Source organism: Scyliorhinus canicula, chromosome 1, assembly GCF_902713615.1.
Source record: "Scyliorhinus canicula chromosome 1, sScyCan1.1, whole genome shotgun sequence".
Lineage (NCBI taxonomy): Eukaryota > Metazoa > Chordata > Chondrichthyes > Carcharhiniformes > Scyliorhinidae > Scyliorhinus > Scyliorhinus canicula.
Genome location: NC_052146.1, coordinates 41414706 through 41428099, shown reverse-complemented (window position 1 = coordinate 41428099; position 13394 = coordinate 41414706). Strand labels below are relative to the sequence as shown.

Genomic DNA, 13394 nt, shown 5'->3' with positions numbered 1-13394 from the left:
CCTCCCACAAGTGCCAAAAAATGTGCAGTTAGGTAATTTGGACATTCTGAATTCTCCCTCTGTGTACCTGAGTAGGTGCTGGAGTGTGACGACTAGGGGCTTTTCACAGTGGCTTCATTGCAGTGTTGATGTAAGCCTACTTGTGACAATAATAAAAAGAGAAGAGATAGTTGTATGGTCAGAGGTGCTGGTCTTTCAGATAAAAGGTTAAACTGAGGCCTTGCCTGTCCCCTCGAGTAGATGTAAAAAGTCCTATGGCACTATTTTAAAGAGGAACAGGGAAGTCTATGCCTGATGCCCTGGCCCAATATTTATCCCTTAATCAACATCACAAAAGCAGATTATCACATTGCTGTTTGTGGAAGCTTGCTCTGCGTAATTGGCTGCCTGCCGCATTTCCTACATTACAACAGTAACTACATTTCCAGTATTTCATTGGCTGTGAAACGCTTTTAAATATGCTTTGGCCACGAAAGGACAATATTATTGCAAATTTTTCTTTTTTATCTGTAAAGTACCCATGGAGCAAGCCAATCTACCTAACCTGCACATCTTTGGGTTGTGGGGGTGAGACCCACGCAAACATGGTGAGAATGTGCAAATTCCACACAGACAGTGACCCAGGGCCTGGATTGAACCCGGTTCCTCGGTGCCATGAGGCAGCAGTGCCAACCACCATGCCGCCCACAAGTCTTTTTTTCTTTATATCATTGTTCATGGGTGTCTCTGTTCACTTCCTGAAATGTTAAGTGTGAGTTTAACACACTTTGTTTTCTCAATAGAAAAAATCCTTGCAACCAAATGAAGACCAGCCACCTACGATCAAACCACTGCGGAGTATCAAGCAGGAGCCTGAGGATGATCCACCAGAGACACCTCAGAAAACAAAGGAGAGTGACCAGTCCAGATCAAGCTCTCCGAGAGCTGGTCCCAGCACTGAAAGTGCAGAGACCAAAGAGAAGAAAAGTGGGAGATTTAAAGAGAAACGCAAGAAGCGATTGCACAATAAAGAACTCAGTAAAGAACTAAGCAAAGAACTCAATCAGGAAATTCATAAAACTGAGACCAGCCTGGCAAATGAAAATCACCAACCGATTAAATCTGAAGGAGATAGTGAAAAAGTAGAGAAGCCTAAACGACTGCTAGCAAACAGTGAAAGACTGCACAGGCTAAGCAAAGGATTAAATGGAACTCCCAGATTTAGACATCAGCTTACCACGAGCTTGAGGCGAGCTCCCAGGGTGATCACCCGACCACCACCCTCTGTGTCCCCAACTAAATCCATTCAAATGGAGCGACATGTGGTGCGGCCTCCACCTGTCAGTCCACCCCCAGACTCTCTGCCCCTCGATGATGGAGAGGACCATGTGATGCAAAGGGAAGTGTGGATGGCTGTTTTTGGCTACCTTAATCGCAAAGATTTATGTATTTGCATGAGAGTCTGTAAAACCTGGAACAGATGGTAAGTTTTTATCTAATATTTATTGTCCTGATCATTCTCTGTGTGCCCGAAATAAAGTTGCATATTATAAACCCGTTGAAGTGCTATCAGCGTGTATAATATCTAATGCCCTCAGAGTTTTCAGTGGTCCGCCTTGTCAATACTAATTCAGTAACAATTAACATGGGCCCATTTTCATTTCTCCAATACACAGGCTGTTAGATTAGATTTTGGAATAACTAACCTTGGACTGCTGGGCGGCTGGTAGTGTAGCAGTGGTCTGATTTCTCACCGTTACCGGTTTCAGCCCAGTTTCCAGAGTAGCCAAGTAAAGCTGAAAGTCAAATCAGAATGAGGGAGCCTCAGGAGTGCATTAGAGCTTAAGGCACATCTCCCCATCTACTGATGTTGCAGAGTGACAATGACTTTTTAAGAGTGGGGAGAAATGGTGGTGTCTAAAGTTTAAGGACCTTATTGAATCACCTATTATAATTGCCATTGATTGACAGGCAGTTGAAAATTAGATTGTATACTTTAGTGGTTGTCAGACTTGTTCATGAATCCATTCAACATCAGGCATCTCCTTGCAATGAGAACTACAGAGGTAAAGTGCTTTCGTTAAGAAGTAGTGAATATTGGAGGTAAATTGGCTTGCACTGTTCCTGAGCACCACCTAACAATTGTTGCTTAAAGATCAGCATTGGTGGAACCTGGGAGTGGGCTTCTGCCCGCTTCCATGGACATCATGAGTACATGGAGAGGAGGGGTCCTTATGCAGAGATCAAATGCAAGAAGAATATGATACATCGAAGTTATACTTTAAGCTAGGAGGTGCTCCTCGTATTTTTGTTTGCTCCAGCCCCCTGTAGGCATTGACTCTTTCTGGGACACAGCTCCACATTGCATGTCAGTAGCTCATGAACATCTTGTCCAAGTGCTTATTGTTCAGCAGTGAAGCAAACTAGTGCGTTGGAAGGCTCTTTGACAGTGGATCTTGGCCTATCATGAAATTCTTGGAAACACTTTAAACACTTGGCTCCCAGGGAGGAAAGAGAGGACGGCTGATTAGGGATTACAAAATAAAACACTGATTTTTTTTGAATGCTTTGCTAGGCCAGGGTTTTTGGTTGAGATCCACGGACCTGGTTGGTGCAGACTGGGTTGGAACTTGAAATCTCCATGGTTAGTATGCTTCCCTACTGCACCTGGCGGGCCACTGAAAACTCTGAGGGCTTTAGATATTATACACGCTGACAGCACTTCAATGGGTTTATAATATGTACCTGCAAAACCATGAGATGTAAATTGCTTCACGTGACTTTATAGGTAATACAAATATGCACTTGGTGAGGTTCAGCATCCAGTATTGAGCCTCACTGAATGTGAGGAGGTGCAAAGCTGATTCTGGGATCTGCATTGCCAGTTAGCATGGCTGCACATGGTAGCAGAGATGCATTAAATTTGAATCTTTGCAAACATTTATTTCAAAATAATTATACGTGTGTGATAGAACATAGAACATAGAACATAGAACAGTACAGCACAGAACAGGCCCTTCGGCCCTCGATGTTGTGCCGAACAATGATCACCCCACTTAAACCCACGTAACCCGTATACCCGTAACCCAACAATCCCCCCATTAACCTTACACTACGGGCAATTTAGCATGGCCAATCCACCTAACCCGCACATCTTTGGACTGTGGGAGGAAACCGGAGCACCCGGAGGAAACCCACGCGCACACGGGGAGGACGTGCAGACTCCACACAGACAGTGACCCAGCCGGGAATTGAACCTGGGACCCTGGAGCTGTGAAGCATTGATGCTAACCACCATGCTACCGTGAGGCCCCAAATACTCGTAAGAGTTCGGCTGCTGTAAATAACCAAGACATTTGACTTGAATGTTGTATAGCAACAATGGAGCCTCATCACACTGCTGTAGTATAGTGTATGTACTGACACTGGACTCACTCTGCCCTGTTCCATTATCAGTTTGGGTCATTATACCAAATTTATGCTGTATAAGTTTTAAAGTTGGTGAGAAAGTGAAAATATAATGAATGTAGTATAAATGTTTTCTGAATTAGTCTTACACTTATTCTGTATCATTGTTATAATATGGTGATGCATATGCTATTGTGAGAAAAAGAAAATTAAGTTAACAATAGTTACAAGTTTGAGCACTTTTTATTTTCGTGATCTTGTGCAACCTATATAATTTGCTATGCTTTCACCAAATAACTGTTAATCAGATCAGCCCAATACATTACTGAAAATACATTCTCTTATAATGAGTATTTTCTGTGTCGTTGAAACAATTGTTAAATTTTACCTCCCCAGGTGCTGTGACAAGAGGCTTTGGACCAAGATTGATTTAAACCGGTGTAAATCAATCACACCTCTTATGCTCAGTGGCATCATTAGGAGGCAACCTGTAACCCTTGACCTGAGCTGGACAAATATATCGAAAAAACAGTTAACTTGGCTTATCAACAGGCTGCCAGGTGAGTGCCTGTGAAATGCAGTCAGACTAATTTGAGGCATTAAAATGAGTTGAACATATTGAGCTAGTCAGACTATGCATGCAAGTTTAGTTACCCTTCAGCGGATGTATGAATGAGCATTTTGCTTTTCCCAAAACGACATCTTTATTTAATTCTGAACAATAAGCTGATTACATCATGTTGATTTTTGTGGCTATTTGATGATGAATAGCCAAATGAACAGAAGTATTGAATAGAAATGCGTGATAAAATGTTCCATTGACAGCTATATTTTATTAATGATGGTGATTAGGGGTCATGGGCGTAACAACATTTAAAAATAAATAGTAACTTTATCATTTAATTCTCTATCTGTGCTTCTTCTGTCTTCCCCACAAAACCTTTCAAGGGAATAAACGTGAAGCATGGGAATTGTATAGGGACACATCCTTTAGTTTCTACTACCTGCTTGTAGGGAAGAATATTATCACTGCTTGGTGCATTTTTGTAGCAAAATAAATTGCTTGGCAAGGTACAGTGAAATAGAGTGCTGTTCCATGATAAATTTGGCTGCCTTCATCCAGCTCGCTGCAAGCCCAGTAAGAGGACTTACTACCATACAAGTAAACAAATGTTTTAATGTTGGCATTTCGTGCAGGGAGGTGGCTTTATTGTATTCACTATTTGGAAAAAATTAATGTAATTTTATTTATAGTTTATACTGAGTATTGTTCTTGCTCTTGTTTTCTATCCAGTAACGTGAGTCTGGTCATGTACAGCCTAACCTGTTGTCTGTGAATGTTATTCTCCTGCCCTTTCAAGTTGGGAAGGTTGCCTGGTGACCTATGATTTATCCCAGTAGGTCAGAATGTAATGATATGGGTTCTTAGTTCAACTTTTGGATCTCAGTGTTTTTCCTTGATTAGGAACAAGAAAGGGCACATTGCTTTGTAAGGGATACCAGACCTGCTTACAAGAGTGGTCAGTCACTAAAACTAAGGGGAATATCTATTGTAAAAACACAAAAGGTAACATTTCCACCACCAGAGATGGTAGTACTGTGGGACACATCATGAGGTACTGGTCATGGGAATCCTCAATCTGCAATCCAGTCTCATGGCATCAAGTCAAATATGGGCATGGAAACATTCTGCTAATGAACACTTACCACCTTCTCTCAGCTAATGAATCAGTAGTCCTCCTTATTGAACATTACAGAATGGCGCCAAGGGTAGTAAGCACTGGAGATGGGTGGGAGACTTCAATGTCCATTACCAAGTGTGGCTTGGTAACACCACTACTGACTGAGTTCTGTAGGACAAAGCTGTCTGACTGGGCATAAGGCAGATGGTGAGATAACCAAAAAGCAGGAGAAACTTGTCCTCCCCAATCTAATTGTCATGGATGCACCTTTCCATGACAAAATTGAGAGGAGTGTTTGCCCCACAGTCCTTGTGGAGGCAAAGCACTGTCTTCACACTGAGGACACCAACCTCCACCCCTCAAAACTTGGCAAAAATTAGATGTTGTGAGACATCAGCAGCAGAATTGCTGCATTGGGCAGTGCTCCCATCTTCAACTGTTTCATCTATCACCTTCCCTCTATCAAAACTCAGAATTGGTAGGTTTGCTGATTTCTCAATGTTGAAATACCATTTGCAACTCTTCAGATAATGAAGCAGTCTCTGTCAGCATTCAAAAAGGCCTCAACCGCATTCAGGCTTGGTGTGGAAAGCAATATTCAGACCTCAAATCTCAAATGCCAAGCAGTGGCCATCTCCAACAAGACTATTGGAACATAAGATATGGAAGCAAGGGCAGGTCAAACCTGCTCCGCCATTCATAAAGATCATGCTGATCCAAACATTTCTCCTTTATCTTCGAAAGGATTTCATTGTCAAATGCTCCAACTTAAACATCACTGATGAGAAATTTATCTTGACCGGCTAGCAACCTGCTCTTATAGCCACAATATTTAATACCGTGCAGGACAAAGCAGTCCACTTGATAGGTGCCCCAACTTAAATCTTTGCTTCATCCATCACCAATGCACCATGGCTGTAGTGTGTACCATCTACAAAATGCACTTTAGCAACTTGCCAAGCCTCTTTTGACAGCACCTTCCAAACCCAGGGCCTCTACCACATAGAAGGGCAAGGGCAGCAGGCACTTGGGAACACCACTGCATGCAAGTTCCCCTCCACACCAACCTGATTTGAAAACAGATCAACATCACTGTTTCTGGGTCAAAATCCTTGAACTCCTTCCCTAATGGTTCTGTGGGAGCACCTCCACACAGACACACTGCATTGGTTCAAGACTGTGGCTCATCACCAGAATGTGGCTTCTCGAGTGAAATTAGGGATTCCCACAGTCCAAAGATGTGCAGGTTAGGTGGATTGGCCATGATAAATTGCCCTTAGTGTCCAAAATTGCCCTTCGTGTTGGGTGGGGTTACTGGGTTATGGGGATAGGGCGGAGGTGTTAAACTTGGGTAGGGTGCTCTTTCCAAGAGCCGGTGCAGACTCGATGGGCCGAATGGCCTTCTGCACTGTAAATTCTAATTCTATTCGACCTCATTATGATCATGACTGATTATACAACTCTATAGCCACACAGTAGCTCAGTGGTTAGCACTGGTGCTTCACAGAACCAGGGTCCCAGGTTCAAATCCCAGCTTGGGTCACTGTGCAGAGTCTGCACGTTCTCCCCCTGTCTGCATGGGTTTCCTCCGGGTGCTCCGGTTTCCTCCCTTAAGTCCCGAAAGACGTGCTTGTTAGGTGAATTGGACATTCTGAATTTTTCCTCAGTGTACCTGAACAGGCGCCGGAGTTTGGCGACTGGGGAGTTTCCACAGTAACTTCATTGCGGTGTTAATGTCAGCCTACCTTTGACAATAATAAAGATTATTATAATCCCGCTTTCCCCACATATCCTTTGAGCCCCTTTGCCCTAAGTGCTATTTCTAAGTCCTTCTCTTCCAATTACTGAAGTTTCTGTCATTGCCTTTCAAAGCCTGTACCCTGTACAAAAGGTTTTGCACATCTCTTCTCCAAGTACAATGTTCACTGAGAGGAGAAATAAGAGAAGTTCATTGAGCCAAGGAAAGCACTTCAGGGAATGAATTCAGCTGTGCAGCAGAGATATTTTACAGTTGGCAGAGAGGAAGGTTTTGTTTTTAAATAGAATAAGTTTGGACAGTACCTACTGAGTAGATAGTTGGACAGAGATTTATTTGCTTTAGATGGAGAAGTGAGGAAATTAATTAGCCTGTCCCCAGTCCCCATCTAATGAACAAAAGAGTGCAAACGATTTGCATTCTTCTCAATTTTTGTGCTGGAACTATGGGATGGGAACAGAAAATATTATGTATGGGTGGACTCTATTGGCAGTACAGATTATTTCTTTAATTTGGTTATCATCATTTAAAAAATAAATAAATAAAAAGTAAATGAACTTAAATTCTCCAAACCTGCATTGAGTAATAGCAGGACTAATAGCAGCATGGTAGCATAGGGGTTAGCACAATTGCTTCACAGCTCCAGGGTCCCGGGTTCGATTCCCAGCTTGGGTCACTGTCTGTGCGGAGTCTGCATGTTCTCCCCGTGTGTGCGTGGGTTTCCTCTAGGGTGCTCTGGTTTCCTCCCACTGTCCAAAGATGTGCAGGTTAGGTGGATTAGCCATGCTAAATTGCCCTTAGTGTCCAAAATTGCCCTGAGTGTTGGGTGGGGCTATTGGGTTATGGGGATAGGGTGGAGATGTGGGCCCTCGTAGGGTGCTCTTTCCAAGAGCTGGTGCAGACTTGACGGCCGAATGGCCTCCTTCAGTGCACTGTAAATTCTATGATTCTATGACTAGATCTATCATCTGATTAACTGCTAATACCTGTACGATGAACCACGTTCCTTTATTTCTGTAGTCTGATGTTTTGTATTACCTTTGTTATGTTGGCAGGCTTTATGGCAAATTTTCATTCCATAGCTATGACTTTTATCCTTGCGCAATGTGTCCGTTAGTAAGGTTAATCTGACTTTTGTTCCATGATATGGCACAGTGGTTAGCACAGCTGCCTCACAGCTCCAGGGTCCCAGGTTCAATTCCAGCCTCAGGGGACTGTGTGGAGTTTGCACTTTCTCCCTGTGTCTGCGTGGGTTTCCTTCCACAGTCCAAAGATGTAAATTTTCAAGCAGCGTGTGGGTGGCATGGTAGCACTGTTACTTGATAGCGCCAGGGTCCCAGGTTCGATTCCTGGCTTGGGTCACTGTCTGTGCGGGGTTTGCACGTTCTCCCTGTGTCTGAGTGGGTTTCCTCCCACAAGTCGTGAAAGGCGTGCGGTTAGGTAGTTTGAATTCTCTCTCTGTGTACCCGAACAGGCGGCGGAATGTGGCGATGAGGGGCTTTTCACAGTAACTTCATTGCAGTGTTCATGTAAGCCTACTTGTGACAATAAAGATTTTTATTATGTTAGGTGGATTGGCCATGCTAAATTGCCCCTTCAAAAGGTTAGGTGGGTTATTGGGATAGGGTGGAGGCGTGGGCTGAAGTAGGGTGCTCTTTTCGAGGACCGGTGCAGACTCGATGGACATGGCCTCCTGCACTGTAAATTCTATGATTATCATGACTGTCAAGAGGTTGGAGACACAGATTATTTCCTCCTGTAATTACAGAGTAGATGGTGAGCTAATTAGGACATTTTAGAGTACTTTCCAGTTCTTTTTAAAGAATTTTGCTGCCAGTATTTTGCTGCCCTTGGCAGTGTATCAGGCTGACTTCAGGTGCTCATCTGTGTTCTGTTCTGAACAGGAATTATTAATAAGATTGATTGTAAAACACCTTCAGGTTGTCATGCTGCAGTTCTGGTTTGGTTTTAGGGCAGTAAATGGCATACTTTGGATCATACTAACACAATGGGTTTCCTGACCATAAACCTAAAAATGAGTTGAGTGTCAGTTATATTTGTGTGCATCAATGTTGCAGTTTGCCGTATGCTATTCATTGACATGTTGTGAATTTTGTCAAGCCCACAAAAGCACCCCGCTTCCCAAAGAGATAGAGGCTGAATTACGTTTCATCTGAATAGGTAGTACTTGTGTATACTTGGCTACGTGGTATGAAAGCAACCACTCCAAGCACCCGCGACTTAATCGTGGAGTTTCTGTTATATCCGAGCGAAAAAGGACACGTAATAGATAGTCCTGTCATTTTAATTAGAAATGCTACAGTGCAGAAAAAGGCCATTCAGCCCATCGAGTCTACACCGACTCTCCAAAAGAGCACCCTATCTAGGCCCCTATAACCCAGTAATCCCACGTAATCTTTTAGACACTAAGGGCCAATTCACCTAACCTGCATGCCGTTGGACTTTGGGAGGAAACCGGAACACATGGAGGAAACCTGCGGATAAACCTGGAGAATGTGCAAACTCCAGTCACCCAGGGTCGAAATCAAACTGGGGTCCCTGGCACTGAGACAAAAGTGCCAGCCACCGTAACGCCCTAATGCTGCCCGAATGAAAAGATGAGTCTCACAATGCCACATTTGACATATACAGTCAACCAAATGGAAGCTACAACTTTGTAAAGCAACCTTTTAGAAGTTTTTGTTGCCCATTAAAAGTAAAATAACTTGTTTCTACTTGATTACACTTGGGTTAGGTATCAGACGTGCAAATTGTTTCAGTTACCATCACCGAAAAAATATGAGATCTCTGGGTAAGCCATTTAATGACCAACTTTTCAGAAAATGGGGTGTACATTAAGGGAAAAAAAGCTTTGTTTCTCAGTTATATTCAGTGGTCAAAATTACTGGGCCACACATTCCTGTAACTGGTTGCCTCATCTCTTCAGTTGCCATTCTATATTTTGGCTGTATGGGTATCATTTTAGTCATGGGTCTTCTCATTCAATACTGATCACTTTTTGAAATGTGCTGTATAACTATTTTGCCTTTTGTTTTTCATTGTGTGCTTTATATTCTGCAACATGTTGCCCCTTTGGTGGTTGAGAGGCTTACATTTTTCTGTAGTTTCTGAAGCTACTTCTAAATGCATTCATCATTACGATTCCCCCAAATACTCCTCCATCATACTGCATTGCACCAGTTGTATTGAGTTTTACATGTGAGATGGACTTTTTTTTAAAGAAACCATTTGCTTCTGTTGAGATCACATGGGTATCATTTTTGTTTATAAAAGCCCATAAATTAGACTGTGCTTCTTTGTTAATTTTAAGTTGTAGATATCTGACTTCAACTGGGGAAATGGCAGTCTTCTTGTATCTACCACAAAAATCAAACTTGCAGCAATTTTTTCTTCCTTTTGATCAGTTGAGGAAAATGTGCACCTGTTTTGGTAACATTGTTAGAAGCAGTGTAGGCAGGTGGATCAGAACTTTCCTGAATAACATCTGATGCAGAGAAAAAGGAAATGTCACCCAAGTTGCTATTTTTAACAGTATGTGCAGAAAAATTAAAGCTGTAAAGCCCCTGCATGAAGCAACTGTTTCAAAATTGAGACATCTATCACGCAACAAGGAATCCAGCAATGTGCTGTCTGAGGCTGATCAGCAATAGCATGTCCCTTCACCTGATGACAAGTAATTTTTCCTCATTTTTTTTGTACATAAATGGGGCTAACTTGAGTTAAGTTACAGTATTAGAATCCTTTAATATAACAAGTACAGAATATTAGCAAGAAGCAATTAATTTTTAGCAGCAGATTGCTAATCACCAACTGACCATCACAGGGATGAAACATTAGAGCAGCCAACACTTTTATTTGTTGGGGTTCTGATTTATATATCTTGTATTCTTTAAATTTTTATTTGAATAATGCTAGTACATGAGCACTGTTCAAAGTTAGCTCCTATGTACTAATAAAACAGTGACTTTGGTGTTTTTTTGTGTAGTTGTTGTCACATTTTGTGATTCCTGTGTTCATGGTTTACAATTTTTTGACGGATTTTTATTAAACTAATTTCTTAAACACAACCATTTGGAACTCGTACTTCCAGACTACTGTGCAGCTGATACGTTCAACTTTGTTTGTCTTCCCCTTTTTAGGTCTTAAAGATTTGGTTGTTTCAGGCTGCTCCTGGGCAGCAATTTCTGCACTTTGCAGCTCTAGTTGTCCCTTACTGAGAACAATGGATCTCAGATGGGTGGAAGGATTGAAAGATGCTCAAATGAGGGATCTGCTTTCACCTCCAACTGACAACAGACCAGGTAGGAAATTGTTTTATACGTGTTTCGAGGTGTGTCGTATCTAATCATGTTTTTTTGGATTTTTATTAAACTAATTTCTTAAACACTGAGTTGGTTAATTAAGACCCATTAATTTCACATTTTCAACTGTACTAGGTCTGATTCCAGCCAGTAGACAGTTTCTCCCCTATTCCATTGACTTACATTTTACGAGGGCTCCTTGATGTCACATTCGGGCACAACAGCGCTGCCAACTAGCACGGATTTCCCGTATTTCATATCGTTTATGTATACAACAAACAACATAGGTCTTAGCACAGATCACTGTGGAACACCCCTAGTCACAACCTTTCATTCAGAAAAACACCCTTCTATTGCTACCCGTTGCCTTCTGTGACTGAGCCAGTTCTGTATCCATCTTACCACCTCACCTCTGATCCCGCGTGACTTCACCTTTTGTACCAGTCTGCCATGAGGCACCTTGTCAAAGGCTTTACTGAAGTCCATGTAAAGAACAGCCACCGCCCTCCCCTCATCAATCATCTTTGTCACCTCCTCAAAAAAACTCGATCAAGTTAATGAGGCGTGACCTCCCCTTCACAAAACCATGCTGTCTATCTCAAATGAATCCATTAGTTTCCAAATGGATATAAACCCTGTCCCTGAGAATTTGTTCCAGTAATTTACGTACTTCTGACGTGAGGCTCACCAGCCTATAGTTTCCAGGATTATCCCATCTACCTTTCTAACAGCAGTACCACATTAGCTATTCTCCAGTCCTCTGGGATCTCTTATATAGCCAATGAGGATACAAAGATGTTGGTTCTATTGTGCTCTCCGGGAATCAGGACTCCAACTGGAATAATTTAAAAACACACCCCTGCTGTATTGTTCTCTGTGACGTATTCTAGATTTTTATTATTACTGAATGTTTGAAAATTAATTTGAAAACACCCACTCATGATGTACGTCTAAGAACAGCGTTAGATTTGCATTTTCCATTCGTGTTTTAGATTTGTGGCATAAAGCTGTACTTCAGATTGGTGGGCACTTTTTCTTTGAAATTAAAATACCAATTTTACTGCCAAAAAACTGATTTTTGGTATCTGGAATACTGATTTCTGTTGGAAAAGGCTGGCAGCTCTGTATCAAGGACAGTGACTCTCACTGTGCCTCTAGAATTTAGTCCATATTATTTTGTCTCCTCTCTATTTGAACTAAAGTTGTAATACGGTCTGGAGTAAAGTGTGTGATGTATTATATGAACAAAGAACAAAGAAAAGTACAGCACAGGAACAGGCCCTTCGGCCCTCCAAGCCTGCGCTGACCATGCTGCCCGCCTAAACTAAAATCTTCTACACTTCTGGGGTCCGTATCCCTCTATTCTCACCCTGTTTATGTATTTGTCAAGGTGCTCCTTAAACGTCACTATCGTCCCTGCTTCCACCACCTCCTCCGGCAGCAGGTTCCAGGCACCCACTACCCTCTGTGTAAAACAACTTGCCTCGTACATCTCCTCTAAACCTTATCCCTTGCAACTTAAACCTATGCCCCGTAGTAATTGACCCCTCTACCCTGGGAAAAAGTCTCTGACTATCCACTCTATCTATGCCCCTCATAATTTTGTAGACCTCTATCAAGTCGCCCCTCAACCTCCGTCGTTCCAGTGAGTACAAACCAAATTTATTCAACCTCTCGTTTGGTGCTGTAAGGGTTAAAATCCTGGGTTAGTTGTGTTTTTAAAAATTCTGGTTTGCAAGACAGCTAGGTTTTTTGGGAGCCAGAGATGCAAGTAAGGCACCGTAAAGACTTGAGCGAATGGATTTTTGTTTGGATTTTGAGGGTTTCCTGTTAGAGACATTGTGTTTCAGCTTAGTAAGACAATGTAACTAATGGGAGGAGCTGGAGTACCAGCATTTAAGCAGAGATTGTTTAGTTGTTTCCTAGAAGAGAAACTATTGAGAGTTTCTGAAGGCTTCAGGTAGAGATCATGCATTGTTCTGACAGGATTCAACTCTAACTCTTAAAAGAGTCTCAAATAACATCTGGGTCTGCTAACTGTATTTAAAAGCAGATTGGGGATCAGAGATGGTTCTGTTGCAAGACTGTGAGGAAAGGATATCTCGCTCCATGAGTATAAATATAGCAGTTATTGTGTCACTGTATTATCATTTAAGGGGTAATTGTAAATTATTTTCTTCAGTGATGTTAAAGCTATTTTGTACTGTGTTAGTAATAAAGTTTATTTTAATATACCATATCCCTATT

At 42.1% G+C, this 13394-nt stretch overlaps 1 protein-coding gene across 16 annotated transcripts in view; it reads left to right on the top strand.

Annotated features, from left to right (window-relative positions):
- LOC119961852 (lysine-specific demethylase 2B) overlaps positions 1-13394 on the top strand; it is a 290442-nt gene that overhangs the window by 268938 nt on the left and 8110 nt on the right. For all 16 annotated transcript variants that reach the window (XM_038789282.1, XM_038789334.1, XM_038789320.1 and 13 more), the window contains 3 exons: positions 783-1462; positions 3784-3947; positions 10986-11147. In XM_038789282.1, coding sequence (XP_038645210.1) covers positions 783-1462; positions 3784-3947; positions 10986-11147 — 1006 coding nt within the window. The remainder of the gene's footprint in view (positions 1-782; positions 1463-3783; positions 3948-10985; positions 11148-13394) is intronic.